The 18,568-nt window shown below is 40.2% G+C and overlaps 13 protein-coding genes across 13 annotated transcripts in view; 9 read left to right on the top strand and 4 right to left on the bottom strand. All coding sequences in view use genetic code 12, as the record gives it.

Moving 5' to 3' along the window:
- MIT1 (mannosylinositol phosphorylceramide synthase catalytic subunit) overlaps positions 1–18,568 on the bottom strand; it is a gene marked incomplete at both ends in the record, with an annotated part of 145,983 nt that overhangs the window by 75,432 nt on the left and 51,983 nt on the right. The window lies entirely within an intron of this gene.
- Positions 208–5,952, top strand: SPAPADRAFT_65903 (uncharacterized protein; the record flags this gene model as incomplete). The annotated part of the gene is made up of 1 exon (XM_007374334.1): positions 208–5,952. The coding sequence occupies one exon, from the start codon at positions 1,577–1,579 to the stop codon at positions 3,110–3,112; it is 1,536 nt and encodes a 511-aa protein (XP_007374396.1).
- On the top strand, positions 298–1,471 carry MFG1 (Mfg1p; the record flags this gene model as incomplete). The annotated part of the gene is made up of 1 exon (XM_007374337.1): positions 298–1,471. One exon carries the CDS (start codon positions 307–309, stop codon positions 1,321–1,323), a length of 1,017 nt encoding a protein of 338 aa, XP_007374399.1.
- On the bottom strand, positions 2,936–5,900 carry SPAPADRAFT_60225 (MIF4G domain-containing protein; the record flags this gene model as incomplete). Its single annotated transcript, XM_007374335.1, has 1 exon — positions 2,936–5,900. The coding sequence occupies one exon, from the start codon at positions 5,505–5,507 to the stop codon at positions 4,026–4,028; it is 1,482 nt and encodes a 493-aa protein (XP_007374397.1).
- Positions 3,196–3,852, top strand: SPAPADRAFT_49814 (uncharacterized protein; the record flags this gene model as incomplete). The annotated part of the gene is made up of 1 exon (XM_007374336.1): positions 3,196–3,852. The coding sequence occupies one exon, from the start codon at positions 3,196–3,198 to the stop codon at positions 3,850–3,852; it is 657 nt and encodes a 218-aa protein (XP_007374398.1).
- SPAPADRAFT_60224 (uncharacterized protein) lies at positions 6,213–7,262 on the bottom strand (the record flags this gene model as incomplete). Its single annotated transcript, XM_007374333.1, has 1 exon — positions 6,213–7,262. A coding segment is annotated over one exon (1,014 nt), but the record flags the coding sequence as incomplete, so codon positions are not given.
- SPAPADRAFT_60223 (uncharacterized protein) lies at positions 7,475–8,569 on the top strand (the record flags this gene model as incomplete). Its single annotated transcript, XM_007374331.1, has 1 exon — positions 7,475–8,569. One exon carries the CDS (start codon positions 7,760–7,762, stop codon positions 7,937–7,939), a length of 180 nt encoding a protein of 59 aa, XP_007374393.1.
- Positions 8,157–8,510, bottom strand: SPAPADRAFT_136251 (uncharacterized protein; the record flags this gene model as incomplete). Its single annotated transcript, XM_007374332.1, has 1 exon — positions 8,157–8,510. One exon carries the CDS (start codon positions 8,508–8,510, stop codon positions 8,157–8,159), a length of 354 nt encoding a protein of 117 aa, XP_007374394.1.
- Positions 8,757–9,965, top strand: RPT6 (proteasome regulatory particle base subunit; the record flags this gene model as incomplete). Its single annotated transcript, XM_007374330.1, has 1 exon — positions 8,757–9,965. One exon carries the CDS (start codon positions 8,757–8,759, stop codon positions 9,963–9,965), a length of 1,209 nt encoding a protein of 402 aa, XP_007374392.1.
- On the top strand, positions 10,153–12,074 carry JEM1 (Jem1p; the record flags this gene model as incomplete). Its single annotated transcript, XM_007374329.1, has 1 exon — positions 10,153–12,074. One exon carries the CDS (start codon positions 10,192–10,194, stop codon positions 12,010–12,012), a length of 1,821 nt encoding a protein of 606 aa, XP_007374391.1.
- Positions 12,884–14,709, top strand: APE3 (Ape3p; the record flags this gene model as incomplete). The annotated part of the gene is made up of 1 exon (XM_007374328.1): positions 12,884–14,709. The coding sequence occupies one exon, from the start codon at positions 12,960–12,962 to the stop codon at positions 14,640–14,642; it is 1,683 nt and encodes a 560-aa protein (XP_007374390.1).
- Positions 14,900–16,224, top strand: IFM3 (Ifm3p; the record flags this gene model as incomplete). Its single annotated transcript, XM_007374327.1, has 1 exon — positions 14,900–16,224. One exon carries the CDS (start codon positions 14,956–14,958, stop codon positions 15,976–15,978), a length of 1,023 nt encoding a protein of 340 aa, XP_007374389.1.
- On the top strand, positions 16,755–18,449 carry MRS4 (Fe(2+) transporter; the record flags this gene model as incomplete). The annotated part of the gene is made up of 1 exon (XM_007374326.1): positions 16,755–18,449. The coding sequence occupies one exon, from the start codon at positions 16,987–16,989 to the stop codon at positions 17,953–17,955; it is 969 nt and encodes a 322-aa protein (XP_007374388.1).

The raw sequence follows: 18,568 nt of genomic DNA, 5'->3' as shown, positions 1-18,568 counted from the left end.
CAACAATTCAATGGCCAACAGCCAGGTGGTATCCCTGCTGCTGCTGCTGCCGCTGTTGGTCAATCAAAAATCAACATATCTACAGCTAATTCTCCAATTGTGAAACAAACACTAGTTGGAAATGCTGCAAGTGCTGCTGCACCTGGAGTTGGTCCTACCCATGAACAATTACAGGAGATAAATACAAGAATCATAAAGCGAAACATTGGTAATGCTGGTGCTATGAGGCTACTTGATTTAGTGGAGGTATTATCCAACGAATCTATTGAAAATTTAACAAAGAACGAGTTTTGGTTAGGGAGATTAATGCCTACGTACTTTTCACCATCTTCAGTCATCAAGTTCACGACGGCTCCAACCCAAAATAAGAATGCCCTTCTTGAGAAATCCGGATTGAAACTTCCGTTTTTGGATTTGGGCAATGGCATGAATTCTCCTCAAAATACATCACATCAGTTTGAACTATCATCAATAGTAGCCTCAAGGTTTATGCTTGCATGTATAGCTGCTAACAACGTGGTACGATTTACAATTTCGCTTCCCGGGTTGAAGTCTCAAGTCATGAATAACGGATCGATATTTTTGATGGCACGCATGATGATCCAATACATCTATAGTGATGGGTCCATTTCCAATATTAATGGTAATATCCGAGTATTAATGGGGCGAGATTTGGCGATCGAATGGGTGGATTGTCAATGCTTGAATTATCAAAGTTCGTTAGCATTGAGTGGATTGGAAAGAAAATGGGCCAACTTTTTGGATTCCAAGGCAAAAGATCCAAAGAAGGGAGACAAGGATTTCTTGAATGACATATATGAGAACACAGAGGCGGTAAAACTTTTTGCATCGTCAGGAATTCACCAAGACGCAATGAGGATCATGCAAGTAGGTGACGTCATGTCCAATTTGAAATCGCTCATGGAGTTTGATCAGGTGAACAATATCTCGTCACCCATGAAATCGTTGGAGTTATACGTGTCGAGAAACAGTGGCCAAATTGCCCTCCAATCGCAACTAGCCCAGGCTCAATTTCAAGCTCAAGTACAAGCCCAAGTTCACGCCAAGGCTCAAGCCCAAGCTCAAGCCCAAGCTCAAGCCCATGCGGCCCAGGCTGCTCAGGCTGCTCAGGCACAATTCCAAGCACAAGCATATCAAGTACAAATGGCGGCCCAACAGGCGTCATCGGCACCAGTACCAGTACCACAACAGAGCAGAAACTCAACGATATCGTCGCCTTCTCCACGTACTATCCATGCCGAGGACCCCAAGAAGAAACGAAAAGCCAGCACAACTATAGCGGACAACAAGAGAAGAAAATGATATGTCCCCCTCCTCACACCCCTCCCCCCTTTGTAGCATTATCGTACTGAAAAACATTTATTTCTTAACTATCAAGACGTTTTAGTGGATTAGAACTGTTCTTCGTATTAATTTGTAACTTATAGTGAATAAATATTCCTTACATTGTAACAACAGAAACCGGATGAATAAATTGATAATAGAGATTGTTAGTACAGGCTTTGTGAAAAAACTGAATTAATCTTACGCGCATCTGTTCTACTACGTTTGAAGCATGACAACAATGGATGATTCCCCCGAGGAACATTCAAAACCACAACTCCCTGGATCCTTAGTTGAAGCAGTAAGACCAAAGCTGTTAGCAGAGTATATTGGACAAAACCATTTAGTTAACCCTGAGGATGGTGCAATCACAAATTTCATAAACTTGGGATACCTCCCCTCGATGATCCTCTTTGGACCACCCGGGGTGGGCAAAACCACCTTGGCTTCAATAATAGCCAACACTTGTGGATACGTGTTTGTTGAACTATCAGCTACCGATGCGACAGTGGCCCAATTACGAGATTTGCTGACTTCAATCGCTAACGAAAACGCGAAACGAATAGCTGCTGGTGATGACATGCTACGCATCCTCGTGTTCATTGACGAAATACATAGATTTAGCAAGACCCAGCAGGACTTCTTGTTGCCCTATATCGAAGATGGCAATTTTGTGTTTGTTGGTGCCACCACCGTGAATCCTCAGAAACGAATCCGACCAGCGATAAAATCACGATGTCAGTTGTTTCAATTGACTACATTGTCATCTCAAGAAATGAGACAAGTGTTGGATAGAGCAATAGATTATGAGAATACAAAACGTAGGATAGTTTACGGTCGTGGAAATATAGTCTATAATGACCAGATGCTTGATGTGTTGATCAAACGAGCGGGTGGTGATTCTCGATCAGCTATAAATTTGATTGAGTTGGTTAGCACTAACTGTAGAGGTCCAGAGGATAAACAATTAGAGTTGGCTGAACTTCGGGATATTTTCCAGAATGTCAGGTATTCACAATCGGGAATAGCAGATCCCAAAAATCGACAAATAATGGCGAGGTTGTTAGCTTGCTTGAAAGGGAATCCTGGTCGCAGGAAAGGAAAAGATCACTTGGAGTTCTTTTATGACGACTTTAAGACTCGGAAAATTTCTGGCAATGACCCAAACTATGAATATCTTCTCCAGATGCAAGTGTCTGATGATAGTGATGTTGAACCAGGTGATATATTTACTGATGACGAGGAAGAGTTGGATCTAGCGTACCTTGAACCGGAAGAGGTTGCGAAAGTTTCTGCCAATTTCTATTTACAGTTACTACTAAAGCGAGGAGAATCAACCACTGTCATTATACGAATGTTGATCAAGTTTGCTATATTAAACTTAGAACCAAATACATCCACCATTCCTAAACTCATGTCATTCCTAAAACTAGTGAAGAATACAAATGCACATCAAGATAACATCGACTATATATTTGCTAACTGCATAGAGTGGCTAATTGACCAACCTAAATCGAAGTCAGGACTCCAAAAGAAGTTGAACCAGTTGAAGCAATACTTTTCTTTGCTAAAGAAAGAAGAGGACTCGGGTAACGACGACGACGATGTCCCTGAATTGCTCAACAACATAATTATATCATTCAACCAAGATGAAATTGAAGGCCTAGAACATCGGCCAATATTCGACGAAGACGACATTGACCAAAATCCAGGAATTTCTGTTACATACGTTGAAGAACAGGACTTGGACATTGGTACTCCTGCATAGGTTATAGCGCTTGAAAAAACTGTCGCTAGTTTTATTTTTGCAACCATATATTTCTCCTACTTCATTAGCCGCCGTCTAGCAAAATGGCAGACAACCACACTCAGAAGAAAGCAGATGGATTCCTCAAGGTTACACGAAGAATAGCTGTCGATTTCTGGTTGAATCTCACTACATATTTACTCATTTATGACATCTTGTTTATTTTCCAAGTGAGAAATTCCCTAATCCATGCCCACAAATTCTTACTCAATTTGGCCTTGATTGTACTAGAATTAATTATGGTCCTTCCCTTTGCATTAGTCAGATTGATTTACCAAATAACAGCAACAAAAAATAACACTAAACAAATGGATGTTAGATTCAATTCCAATGGAATAATCAGGACATACACTCTTCATCGAGTTTTCTGGCGGTATGATCTGAATCTCTTATACAATTTGGAAATGCAATCATTTTCTAAACGGGGTGGAATACACATATTCTTAGAAGTTAGCGATCTGGATAGGGACCGAGAACAATTGTACGATCAGGCTATAGAACAAGTTAGACTAGAGGAAATTCTGGATGATGATCATGATCAAATTCAAATATCACGAGAATTGCTTGATTTGCCCGAGCTGGCAAACGACGTTGATCCGTTTAATTTAATATATCAATCCATGGATGTTGGCAATATGCTTCAGAGACTTCGATTTTACAACCCATTTAGAAGACCAAGTCAGACAGAAGTTGCAGAATAGAAGCTCGGGCCAGCTTTTATAAACTATGTATTTCAATAATAGAGTTAATATATTTAAATTTGGATAAAAAAATAGAAGTAATAACCTACTGCTATATTACAGAATTTAAAGATATGCAAAAATTAAATCGTGATTTGGTTCTCACTCAACTTCAATGCTCTCCCTCTCTTAATCTATTCGTTATCATCATCTTCTCCGTCGCCCAATGCAGCAAATCTATTAACATGAGTCGATTCAGATCTCTTGGAGGCTTCTCTTTGGAGGTCTGAGGAGCTTGGCCCACTGGATGGTGACCTTTGGTTAACGTATGAAGGTGATTTCTTTAAATTGTTCAAGAAATTATTGGATGAACCTGATGATGCGTTGTTGTTGTTATTATTATTGTTCCAAGCCGATCCCGATCTGGACGAGTTGGATCTTCCCGAGTCGTATGACTTCTTTTGTCTTCTTTCAATACTTGCTCGTTGTTCTTGTAATCTCTTGATTTCAGCGTCTCTATGGATTTGTTCAATAGTCTTTGGTCCAGCATCACTCTTGGCAGAACTCCAGTTGGCATCTCGTAAATCTTGTAAATCCATCAACATAAACTTGATTCTTGAGGGCAATTTAAGCTCTTCGTTATTCAAAATTTCACCAATTCTTTCAAACACAAGTCTTAATGCGGCTTTAGTACCTGGGTTACCACTAGTGTCAATCTTTGGACCCACAGTCTTGACCAATTGAGCCAAACTTTCCAAGGTTTCTTCCGAGGGGTCAACGACATTTTGAGATTGTTTCATCAAACAAGCACCGATAATTCTATCATTCAACACATTTAAGTTGAACAAGTGACCAATGAACTTGACTAAACCAAGACCTCTTCTCTTGGCAGCAGCCATGGCATAATATTCATCCGACATCATTTCTGGTTCCAATGGAGTTCCATCAGGGTTGGTTGGTAATTTATCACTCCAACCCTTTTCATATTCGGATTGACATGTGTTTAATAATACTCTTCTGGCCAAATCACCACCAGAGACAACTTCACCTCTAACAATCATATTTTCATCTTTAATTTCTGGATTTATATCAGTACATATCTTGGCACAGAAACTAGCATACATTTCTGACCAATATGGTTCATCACAAGCCTTGGCAAATGTCAACTGTATTATTTGCTTAATAGTAGCGGCATCAGGTTCCCATTTGGCTTGGGTAGAAAGTTGCAAGATTTCATCAGTGATTTCTTGAAACATTTCAAGTGTTAATTTATTTAATAAGGATTTAGTCTTTCTTTCAATATCTTCAGTAGACAAGATTTCACTTCCATCAGGAGCCAACTTAACTTCGGCCTTTTGTGCCAATCTAGATTTTGGAATCCATCTATTAGCGGATTTTTCCAATGGTTTGACATCTTCGGCTGGTGGCTTGGCTTCCTTGGCCAATTCTTCTTCAGTCTTTTCGCGCATATCTCTACCACCTCTCTTGGATTGGTTACCCTTTCTGGTAGATTTATCTCTCGAGGAAGCGCCTCTTCTCTTGGAACCGCTTCTTGAGTTTTGTCTACCACCATCAAATCCACCACCTGGTCTATTGCTACCACCAGCAAATCTTGATGGTAATCCATTGTTTTGGTATTTACCCATGTTACGGGCACCACCTGGACCGCCGGCCATGGACACAGAACGTCTGGCAGCGTTTGGATGGATATCAACGGCTTCTAATTGAGCTTTAAATTCTGGATCAATTGGATATTGAATAACCTTTTGGAATTGAATTAAAAATTGGGGGTCATATCTATACTTCTTACCAGGAATCTTCTTGGATGAATCAACTCCAGAGATGTCTTCTGGATATTTGGTGGCAAATATATCGTCGATTCCAGTGGCAGTCTTTAATCTGTCCAAGAATTGAGAAATTGTGAATTCAGGGGCACTTGGTTCGGTTTCCTCTTCCTCCTCGGCTTCTTCGGTTGGTTCATTAGTAGTTTCATCTTCTTCGGTTGCAACAGTTGTGTCTTCGGTAACGTCTTCTTCGTCTTCCTTGGATTCTACAACTGGTTCAGCCTTGACTTCTTCTGCTTCAGCAACTAGTTCCTTTTCAGATTCAACTGAAGCAGGTACAGTTTCTTCAACAGGTTCTTCCTTGACTTCTTCTGGCTTTTCTTCTTCTTCCTCCTTGGCTGGGGCTTCTTCCTTCTTTTCTTCTGGTTTGGCTTCTTCGACAACAGCTTTTGGAGCTTCAACAGGAACTTCCTTTTCAGCTACAGGAGCAGGAGCAGGGGCAGCAGCAGGAGCAGCAGCAGGAGTAGAAGCAACACCTTGTTCTTTAGCCTTGGCAGCTTCTTGTTCGGCCTTCTTGGCGGCAGCGGCAGCAGCAGCCCTTTCCTTGATCTTTCTCTTGAACTCTTCAGCAGCGGCAGCAGCAGCTGAAACAGTATTGTCGGAAGCAGCAGCAGAAGCAGCAGCAGTAGTAGTAGTAGTAGTAGTAGTTGGAGTTGACACAGTGGCAGGCTCTTGAGGACGAGGACTTGCAGATGCAGATGACTTAACCCCGGTGTTTGGAGTAGCAGCGGTGGGATGAGGAGAAGAAACTGGGGTGGATGATGCCGTGGTCTTCTTCTTCTTTTCTTCCAAATCAACTAGTTTGCCGTCCTTGGTGGTCAATTTAACTTTAGTAATTGGCGGAGTAGTAGATACTGGGTGTTGAGGTTGTGGTTGCAATCCTTGAGGAATTGGAGGAACATAAGTTTGAGCTGGCATGGCCCCGTATGGAACATACATTTGTGGGTAACCACTGATATAGTAAGGGTAAGAACCATAGGCGTAACCTGGATAACCTTGTTGCATAGCTTGTTGCTGTTGTTGTTGCTGCTGCTGTTGCTGTTGTTGTTGGTTCAATTTCTGGTTATTGTATGATTTTTTGTTGGAGTTTGAAATATTTGATCCAGTACTTCCAGCACTACCACTAATTTGGGAATTGGCATTGTTGTACCTTTGATTGCCAGTGTTGGTATTGCTGTTGATGCTGTTGTTGTTGTTTGGATTGTAGCTTTGTCTTGCACTATAATTCTTGTTGTAGTTCTTACCACTATAATTTCCAGAATAGCCACCGTAGTTTGGAGTATAGTTTGGGTTATAATTGGCATGCTGTTGGTATGATTGTTGGTAATTCAAGTTAGCATATTGGTTTTGAGGGGTAGAACCGGATGATCCGCTTTGAATCAGGGATGGTTGTTGTTGTTGATGGGCAACACCTGAATCAACGTTGGAGGTTGTACTACCACTGTTACCACCACCATTGTTAGGGGTAGTAGTGGTGTTAGTGTTGTCGGCAGAGGTACTTGCCGAAACTGAACCTGAGGAAGTGTCAGGTTTAGGATTATTATCAGTCATGATTAAATCTTCCTATTGATTAACAGGAAACAAAAAAGGGAAAGAAAGGTGAATGAAATTGAAAATATAAATTTTTCTCACTTTCTTTCACTTGAGAGTTGTTGGTAGGTGAAGACCAAAAAAAAAATTTTTTTTAATTTTAATTTTTTTTTTTGCTTATGGAAAAGAAAAAAATGTGTTACAAAGTCAAACCTTTTTTTTGGTTCAATGTCGCTTAATTTTTTGTTAGTATAGCATGATTTACCGGCGGTGGAACTAAGTGAGTAAGTAGGTAGGCAAGTAAGTAAGTAAGTAAATACTCAACTACAGCACTCTGAAAGCCATTGAATCGAGCTATTATCTCAGAGTCATCTGGTCTGGCGTGTTGGCTGATCGGTTTGTTCAATTCGACTGGCAATTCTATAAAGATCTAGTGGTGCACATTTTCCAGATTGAAAAAGATTCCACTGGTTAACCTAAAATTTGTAAGCATGTACTGTTCGGCCACCTAATGCAACTTCAAAAAAGTTTATCTGGACGAGTGCTCTGCTGCCATGGGGTTCTGTAAGCATCTGCTGCGTCAACCGCCTGTGCCTTTTTCTCTGGCTGTGCTAAGTTGTCCCTCTATCCACAGAGACTCCTCCTCCTCCTCCTCCTCCGCCACCGCCGCCTCCCCCCTCCGCGCCCCGCGCTTGAATGGCAGCGACACTGTGCTTACTCCAATAATTGTGTGACCAATCGTCCCCATCTCCGAAATCAGAAATGGGCAAATTTCAAATTTCACAACCATCAACCTTAATCTAAATCCGAATTCATATAACCATTATATATTTGCTGATTTTAATACAAATTTGCCTAGAAATTTCGTAAATGTATATTTCTTTAAAAAAAAAAAAGCTACAGATTTAACTCGACTGCCGGTACTCTCGCAGGCTACTATATGTCTATTAATTATCGTATATATGTCTTATACCCAGCATAAAGCAAAAGTCCCAATATCGTAAATATAAACGAATAGATAATCATCGAGTCCTTAAATGACTCAACTTGAAAACAACTGATTATAATGTTTTCCTTTTCCTTTTCACTGTTTTCATGTTTGCTATTCTTATTTTCATCGTTGTTGTTCACCGCCACCACACACAAGTTTTCATCCTGACTAAGACAGAACTCTCGCGTGCATAGCCCACATTTTTCAATTTCTTTGATGATTGAATTCTGATTACAGTCACATCGACAATACAACTGGTACCCACAGCATATATTTAGTATAAATGTGAATACTAACAAGGAAGAAACCTTCATTTATATATATATATCTCCCTCTCCCGCTTTTAGCACAACCGGTACCTCCAATGTACCCCGAGCGTTCCACAACGCATTGGTGGCATATTCGTTTTTAACACCCAACGACCCAAGTCACGTGGACGCATGAATGTTGATCACTTTGCACGACCCTTTTTTTTCTTTCCCTTCAAAATTGGAGGGCAAAAAAACAGACAACCAAAACCGATTTACAACCACAGATTGAAATCAGTAATTACTTAGAACATGACCACTGCTTCAATTGATAGACCTTATGTCCACGAGGGCGGTATAAGACCCTACTTTGAACAGCAAATTCAAGACACCGAGATTCGAATTCAGCAAACAACACAAAACTTGCGTCGTTTGGAAGCCCAACGTAATAAGTTAAATAACAAAGTAAGACAATTGAAAGATGAATTGAGATTGTTGCAAGAGCCAGGATCCTTTGTTGGTGAAGTCATCAAGGTCATGGGATTAAAGAAAGTCCTTGTCAAGATTCATCCAGAAGGGAAATATATTGTCAATGTTACCAAGGACATTGACGTTAAGAAATTAACTCCTTCCATTAGAGTTTGTCTCAAAGCTGATTCTCATGATTTATATAAAATATTGCCAAACAAGGTCGACCCTCTTGTCTCATTAATGATGGTTGAAAAAGTCCCAGATTCCACCTACGACATGGTTGGTGGGTTAGACAAGCAAATCAAAGAAATCAAAGAAGTTATAGAATTGCCCGTGAAGCATCCAGAATTGTTTGAATCATTGGGTATTGCTCAACCTAAGGGAGTCATTCTTTATGGCCCCCCTGGTACTGGTAAAACCCTTTTAGCAAGAGCCGTGGCCCATCATACCGAATGTAAATTTATTCGTGTTTCTGGGTCAGAATTGGTGCAAAAGTATATTGGGGAAGGGTCTCGAATGGTTCGTGAATTGTTTATTATGGCCAGAGAACACGCACCCTCCATCATCTTTATGGATGAAATTGATTCCATCGGTTCGTCCAGAGTCGAGGGCTCTTCAGGAGGTGATTCAGAAGTGCAAAGAACAATGTTGGAATTATTGAATCAATTGGACGGGTTTGAAAGTTCCAAAGATATTAAGATCATCATGGCTACCAATAGATTGGATATTTTAGATCCGGCATTATTAAGACCGGGGAGAATCGATAGAAAGATCGAATTCCCGGCCCCAACTGTGGCTGCTAGAACTGATATCTTGAAGATCCACTCAAGATCAATGAACTTGACTAGAGGTATCAATTTACGTAAAATTGCTGAGAAAATGAATGGATGTTCCGGTGCTGATGTTAAAGGTGTTTGTACTGAAGCCGGGATGTATGCATTGAGAGAACGAAGAACCCACATAACCCAAGAAGATTTTGAATTGGCTGTGGCTAAAGTCATGTCCAAGAATGATGAAGGTGCAGTTTCCTTGGCTAAGTTATTTAAGTAGGTAGAGTAACTAAATCGATACTAAAAAGAGTAACGAGTAACGAGTAACGAGTAACTAGCATGTGATTACCCAATTCGGACAGTGCGGCGGAAATCCGTAGAAAAAAAAAGAAATTGAAAAAAGAACACCTCATATAGTCATACGTCATTATGCTTAGTCTATATTCTTTTTTTTTTTTTTTAGTAGCATAATCACTTTCTCTTTTTAACAACTCATCAACAAAACCATGAAGATATTACCTTTGATCGTGTTATTGCAATTGTTAGTGGCGATAAGAGCTAGTTCAGATGTGACATTGGAGAAAATCCAGGAAGTTGACCGGTTGTTCTCCACCAACGGACCAAGCTCAGAGGTGTTGCACCAATTTGAACGTGTTTTGAAAGAGGTATCAGACGTTCCTGAAGCTAAGCCTTACTTGACACAATTATATTTTAAGAAAGCCTTGATCGAACTCAACTTGGGCAAGGAGAACAGCGCTGTCGACGATTTGAAAATGGTGGTGACGTTAGACCCATTACAGCGTACTGCCAAGGATAAACTTGTCGATATTTTAGTATCACGAGGTGATTTCAACGGGTTGCAACCATACTTGGATGCTCGCGAGGATCAAGACATTTACGTTACTATGAACGAGTGGAATCAAAGCATGACTCTTGCCCGGGCCCATTACTCCAACAATGACTACCAATCATGCATTGACGAACTAAACAGGGAAGTGTTGGGTGTCACCCCCAACAACTACGAGAGCGGAGAACTACATTACTTGTCAGCCTTGGAATTGTTCAAGTTGGACCCGCTTAAGGAGTTTTACTATATGGAAGACGCGTTGCCCTTGCACAAGATTATTATTTTGGATCTACAAAAATTGCTTAATATTCGACCTTGGAGCAATTTGAACCTTTATGCTCGGATCTCTCAGTTCATCTTGTTCACCGAGAATCGATTTGAAAATGCCAGAAATGTAATCACAAACTGTGTCAGATTTGATAATGAATTCAAACCATGTACGGAATTGTCAAAGTTCTACACCAAGTATAAAGATTTCCTCAAGTTATTGGAACAGTATTCCATCATAACTGGCCATTACTATGCCAATGAACAAACGAGCATGGATGAAGAAATAACCAACCCCAACATTGACTATAGGTTCATTTATGATTTCTTGTTTGTCCAGGATTTGAAAGTTACCCGTATGGAAAAAAACAAGTTGAACTCCCTGATTAAAACAAACTATGATTATTTGGTTTATCGTGCATCGCAGTTCTTGCAAGATTTAGTTGGCGATGATAATTACTTGCAACAGTTAATTTTTGTTCAAGATTTACAAAAATTGGCATGTGAATCGTATGTTCAAATCGAAGGTAAATCAGGAAACTACTGTAAGCAATTGGACGATTCATTCTTTCCTAAGTCACTCCCTGAAATTGACAAATTATTGAAGCAAAAGAAGTTCAACCAAGCACAAAGGATCTTGAATAAGTTTAATTCTAATGTCAAGAAAACCAAGATGTTCACGGACAGAATGCAGCCGATCGAACAGTACCACCAACAACAGCGTCAACAACAAAGGCAACAGCAACAGCGTCAATACCAACAACATTTTAACAACCAAAGACAACGTCAATTCAGACAGCCACAATCAAAACCCTTGAACGACTATTACAAGGTCTTGGGTGTTTCTCGCGATGCTGATGACCGAGAAATCAAGAAGGCTTATAGGCAATTGACCTTGAAATACCATCCTGACAAATATAAAGGAGATGACTTGACTCCTGAGGAGATTGAAAACAAGATGCAAGATATCAACCAAGCATACGAAGTGTTGTCGACCAAGGAGTTAAGGGAAAGATATGATCGCGGTGACGATCCAAACGATTCTAGCCCAGGAGGTGGTGGTGGCGGTGGATCTCCATTTGGTGGTTTCAACTTTAATGGAGGTGGTGCTGGTGGTGCTGAGCAATTCTTTCAATTCTTTGGTGGCCAAGGTGGTGGAAGCCGAGGATTCAAGTTTGGAAATGGTGGTGGTTTTAAGTTCCATGCTGGTTAAACAACTTGTATTTAAATCAATAGATGTTTGTATTTTGAATGAAAGTTATTATTTATTGGTGTTTTAACTGCTGTAGTTCAATTGGTTATCATTTTCTTTGTAGAGAACACATCTGATAGCACAAGCAAACGTGAGATGACAACACTATAGTAGCCACAAAGGAGATATATTTGGTGTAATGCCCAGCACTCCGGTTCAGTAGTATATAGAGAAACTTCCTTAGACTACGGACCATTCACACCAAGGAATCTAGAACCGAGACCAAGGTCAGTCATGGTATAGTAGGGGAGACAACTGCAGTTTATCTTTATCAATATCACCAAGGGAAGAGCCACAAACGAGCAAACCACCAAGGGAAGAGCCACAAACGAGCAAACCACCAAGGGAAGAGCCAACAATAATTGGGTTTACATACTACAGAAAATGGAGGCAGTTTGGCCTACAATCTTAGATCGACGGACCTATACCCATGGGTACGTTAACCTAAAATTGTGGGTCCACGAACCTGTAAAATAAACCTCTAAAGAATAGTAGGTTTACCGACCTAATAATTAACCACTTGGGAACAGTGCTTTCATCAACCCAATCTACAAAATATAGCAGGAGCTGAAATCAATCAGCTGGTATGCACATATAGAGCTGAAAATTTGCAAGAGAATTGCCGACTCTACTGTTCAAGTACAATCTGGTTGGCCAGCTTCGTTCCGATGACTCACTCGGTGCTGGCTGTACAACCAGTCGCACAACCGGTCGCACAACCAGTCGCACGAGCCGGCCTACACTGTGGCACGAAAAAAAGATAAACCGTGGAGTCGGTTACCCTTATCTTGCGCATTCCCACAGTTTTATTTTTTTACTTTCCCTCTCTCTCCCTCTCTCGCCACTAACATTTCTTTGCTTATCACTGTCTTAGATAACTTCTAAATATACAGTAAAATTATACCAAAATGAAGCTTCACTCGTTATCCTTGGCCACTTGTTTGACCCTTATCTCCTCCATCAATGCCTTACCTAGTCCATGGGGCGCCATTTTAGGAGGTTCCTCCTCATCTCAAGATGACGTCGTGCTTTCTCTAGACAGCAAGTTCCCAAATTTGTTCAGTCACGAAAAAGACGGTAATAAACATCCCAAGAGTAAGCACCATGGTAATCACCATGATCACCATGATATCTTGCTGTCAATTATTGACGAAACTGACTACAATTCTCTCCCAGAAATTGATACCGAGGAATTACAAGCCTTGATTACAAAGCATGCTTTGGAACATAGAGCCAAGAAGTTGTTCCACATTGCTAAATCTTCAGTCGACGAGTATGGCCATCCTACCCGTGTCATTGGCTCTCCTGGCCATTTAAACACCATCAAGTATATCGCTAAGGAATTGAAGAAGTTGGGTGGGTATTATACTGTCAAGACTCAAAAGTTTGATGCAATTGACGGAAAAGTCAAGTCATTTTCTTTGTTAATTGATGGACAAAAGCCAAAGTCTTTGGAAGCTTTGAGTTTATCTCCTCCTACTCCTGATGGAAGACCGGTTCATGGCAACTTGGTTTTGGTTGACAATTTTGGTTGTTCCTTGGGAGATTTCCCTGAATTTGCCAAGGACAATATCGTCTTGATTAAACGTGGTGAATGTGCTTTTGGAGACAAGAGTGTCAATGCAGGTATCTCTGGAGCCAAGGGGGCCATCATTTATGACTCTAATGGTCCATTGCATGGTACTTTGGGTACTCCTACTGGTAAAGAAGTTGCCACTGTTTCCGTTTCAGAGCAAGATGTTCAAGACTACATCAATGCTTTATTAAAGGACCCACAACACCAATTTGAAACTACCTTGTATGTTGATTCCTATATCAAGAACATTTCTACATTGAATGTTATTGCCGATACTGTCTTTGGTGATCATGACAATGTCGTTGCCTTGGGTGCCCATTCTGATTCTGTTGGTGAGGGCCCTGGTATTAATGATGATGGGTCTGGTACCATTTCCTTATTGGAAGTTGCCAAACAATTGACCAAGTTTAAAGTTAATAATGCTGTTAGATTTGCATGGTGGGCTGCTGAAGAAGAAGGATTATTGGGTTCTACTTATTATGCTGATAATTTAGAAGCCAAGGAAAACTCCAAGGTTAGATTGTTTATGGATTATGATATGATGGCATCTCCAAATTACGAGTATGAAGTTTATGATGCTAACAATCAAGATCATCCTAATGGATCAGGAAACTTGAAACAATTGTACATTGATTGGTATGTCAGCCATGGATTAAATTACACTTTGATTCCATTTGATGGTAGATCAGATTATGTTGGTTTTATTGATAATGGTATTCCAGCCGGTGGTATTGCTACTGGTGCTGAAGGAGTCAAGGATGAAAAGTCCAAGGAAAAGTTTGGCGGTAAGACTGGTGAATGGTTTGACCCATGTTATCATCAATTGTGCGATAACTTGGACAATCCAGATTATCAAGCTTGGGAAATTAACACCAAGTTGATTGCTCATTCTGTTGCTGTTTATGCTAAATCCTTTGAAGGGTTCCCAGAACGTGAAGTCAAGGAAGTATCTGCTGATTCCAAGAAGAACAACAGCAACAACTTTATGTACCGTGGTCCTCACTTAATTATCTAGGGAACCTTTCCTTTATTAGATAGTTTATACACGTTATAGAAACTAAAAATGCACTTTTTGTACTTTCTTATTTTTTTTAATTTTGCAACTACACATTTCTTTTGTTCCCCCAAACATTTTTTTTTCAAATCCCCCAAAAAAACGCGCTCCCCCACTCTTACTCCCCCCCTCACCGTTTATGTCCCCCCCACAAACGTACTGTGGGATTTTCGAAACAATAGGATATGATCCCGCCATTTGCACTATAAAAGCCGCCAAATTTCTCCTTGATAAGAAATTAATTTGCTCAGCATTCCTCAATTTATTAACAATAATGACTACTGCTTCCAATAGACCTAAAGTATTACGTATCGGTTCCGTTGAGTTTGCTCAAGAGAAATGGGCCAAGTTAAGTGAAATTGCTGACGTTATCGAATGTACTTCCCGTACCAGAGAAGAGTTCTTCCAAGATTTAGCTGGTAAGTATAATGATATTCGCCACATCACAAGAACATTCGCCAGTGTTGAACAAACCGGGAGATTTGATGAAGAATTGGCCCTGCATATTCCTGCCAGTGTTGTCTCCGTTAGTCACAATGGGGCTGGTTATGATCAAATCGATGTTGATCCATTTACTGCTAGAGGTATCCAGGTGTCTAACGTGACTGAGCCAGTGGAAGGTCCAACCGCTGACACTGCTGTTTTCTTGGTGTTGTCGTGTTTGAGAAACTATCAAGAAGGTCATGATATTTTGGCTAGAGGTGGCTGGGATGAAAAGAAATGTGGCGGGGCTAAGTTAGGTAGAAGTCCTGAAAGCAAGGTTGTCGGAATTTTGGGTATGGGTGGTATTGGTAGAGCTATTAGAGATAGATTGAAGCCATTTGGATTTAAGAAAATTATTTATCACAACAGATCTCAATTGAAACCGGAATTAGAAGCTGGTGTCGAATATGTTTCTTATGACGATTTGTTAAGTCAATCTGATATCATTTGTCTTAGTATTCCACTCAATGCCAAAACTAGACATTCCATCAATAAGGAAGTTATTTCCAAGATGAAGGATGGTGTTATATTGGTTAACACTGCCAGAGGTGCTATCATTGATGAAAAGATATTACCCGAATTGATCAAATCAGGAAAGATTGGATCATTCGGATCGGACGTGTTTGAAAACGAACCACATGTATCTCCTGAGTTATATGAATTACCAAACGTGGTTAGTTTGCCACATATGGGAACTCATACTACTGATGCTATCAGGAATATGGAAGAATGGGTTGTATCCAATGTGGAAACATGTATTCAAACTGGTAAAGTCAAGACCATTGTACCAGAGCAATACAACTTGAAGGTTTAGAACATTCCACTGTATACGATATTTAGAAAGGAAAACAATAAACAGTGCACACACACACACACACACACACACGCATCAGCGTACATAAATTAAGTCACGTCGCACCGAGGTTCCGATTCCGGCTAATTAACTTAAGTAAGCTCATCTGGCGCGACAGCCACGTAATGCCGCGGGGTGTAACCAATTTAGGAGATTGTAAATGACTTATAGATTAATGGAAAAGAAATGAATGTCACCATTTATAGGAATAAGCCCACTCGGACCGTAGATCTATCGTACCTTGCTCCGCAGATAATATCCCACCGTTTGACCTTCTATTTCATTGTATTTCGTATTTTGTGTATCGTTTATTACGGAACACATTCCCCCAGTGACATAACTCCTATATCGGGGTTGTAAATCAATTACAGCCAATCTTGTCCGTTTGCATTGTCACTTTTACCTAGTTAGTAAACTGCCCCGCCGGTTGCTCTAATTTAGCAATTTCCATCGCACAAAAGTTCGGCTTATATAATCTTGGCATTTTGCCAAATAGAGTTTCCCACAAATAAACATTTGTAGATTGCGAGTATCGTATAACAAAGAAAAGTATTGTATATATTTAGATATAGATATATATATATAGATATATTAGGTATTCTTGTTTTGTGAATTGACTATTGTTATAAACACACGCGGAGGGGGGAAAGTTTCACAAGAGTCCAGAACCAGCATCGGATTATTGATCAAATCTTACAGGGAAAGAAAAAAAAAAATTCTCCACTGGACTGTCCATTACAACTAAATTGCAATTATCTGTTTCCGTTGCTTCGGCGTTTTACCGTTTAGTTTCCTATAGATATATCACATTCGGAGTTCATTCAGTTCCATATACGGTCCAGAATAATAGATTTCGTATCCAGGTTGCCCATTTCCACATTCCACCACTTCATCTCCGAGAAACGGGTTTCCACACTTGAACAACAAAATTCACAAACGGTGAAAAATTGCTATCACATTTTACCCATCATGGAACATCAGATACCTTTCATGCCTAAAGATCCCCTTGAGATCGATTACGAAGCATTGCCTGAAGATGCATCCTTGGTGGCTCATTTAAGTGCCGGGGCTCTTGCTGGTATCATGGAACACACAGTCATGTTCCCAATAGACTCGATAAAGACGAGAATGCAAATGTCGATCTCAAAACAAGAATTGTCACGAGGTATAGTTCAATCTATCTCTCGAATCACCTCAAGCGAAGGGTTTTATGCATTATGGAAAGGGGTGTCTTCCGTCGTGATCGGGGCCGGCCCGGCCCATGCTGTGTACTTTTCGGTTTTCGAATCAACAAAGACATTTTTGGTTAATAGGTTAACTAATAACCCCCGTTCCAACAAAATAGTCACCGATGAAAACCATCCAATCTTTGCCCTGGCTGCCGGTATAGCGGCCACCACTGCTTCCGATGCATTAATGACCCCGTTTGATATGTTGAAGCAAAGAATGCAAGCTGGGGTTGCCATCAATGATAGAAAAGCCACTTCAATAAGGTTGATGAGAATAGCGGGAGATATTTATAAGAAAGAAGGAATCACTGCATTTTATATTTCATACCCAACCACCCTTTTCACCAACATTCCATTTGCAGCTTTAAATTTCGGGTTTTACGAATACTCATCGTCAATCTTAAACCCTAATAATTCTTATAATCCTTATTTGCATTGTGTTAGTGGTGGTATTGCTGGTGGTATAGCTGCTGCGCTCACTACTCCTTTGGACTGTATCAAAACTGCATTACAAACTAGAGGTATTTCCCAACATGAACATTTAAGGCACATCGACGGGTTTAAAAGTGCCGCCAGAGCATTATACAAACAAGGTGGTATAGGCGCATTTAGTCGAGGGTTGAAACCAAGAATTATCTTCAATGTTCCTAGTACGGCCATTTCATGGACTGCGTACGAAATGGCCAAAGAAGTCTTAATCAAGGGATAGACTATCAATCAGTTTTTTTTTATTGTATTTTCCTCACAGTTTCACGATACAACTATATACATATACACGTACACGTTAGCTATGTTCTTAATGTGGTATTGAATTATCCAGTTCTGGTTTAGTTTGGTTTAGAGGGTATTTTTGCACAACTGCTAACATTCGTTTACCTGTTTTTTTCTTTCTTTTTTACGTATTGTATATTTTGAACCTTGTAAATAAACATAACTTATTCAGTGTTTACGCTTGAATGGCTTTCAGTAAAGCATATGCTCGTGCTATATGGGCCAACTCACGGGGGTTTCGCGACAATCGTTGAGCAACAAACGAAAACAAAACACAAGATCCAAGGAAACCCAACAAGTTAAAAAAGGCAGTACGAGAGTACAATCTTTCTTCTTCTTCTGTTCTGAATGATGCGAATATTCTTCTTATACTGGCGATGATCATATCATTGGTGTGTTGGGTCAATAGGGGGTGAATGAAGTCATGGTACGTTGATTTCACAAACTTTCTTCCGCGCTGATTAGAAGAAAGAAAAAAAAAGTAGAATAAGCCTCTGAGTTTGCTATGTGGAGGCAAGCTTACCACCTAGTGAATTAGATCTACGATATAA

The sequence above is a fragment of the Spathaspora passalidarum genome (genome assembly GCF_000223485.1).
Source record: "Spathaspora passalidarum NRRL Y-27907 unplaced genomic scaffold SPAPAscaffold_3, whole genome shotgun sequence".
NCBI lineage: Eukaryota > Fungi > Ascomycota > Pichiomycetes > Serinales > Debaryomycetaceae > Spathaspora > Spathaspora passalidarum.
Note: the sequence above shows the minus strand (reverse complement) of the source record. Positions and strands in the feature narration are given on the sequence as shown.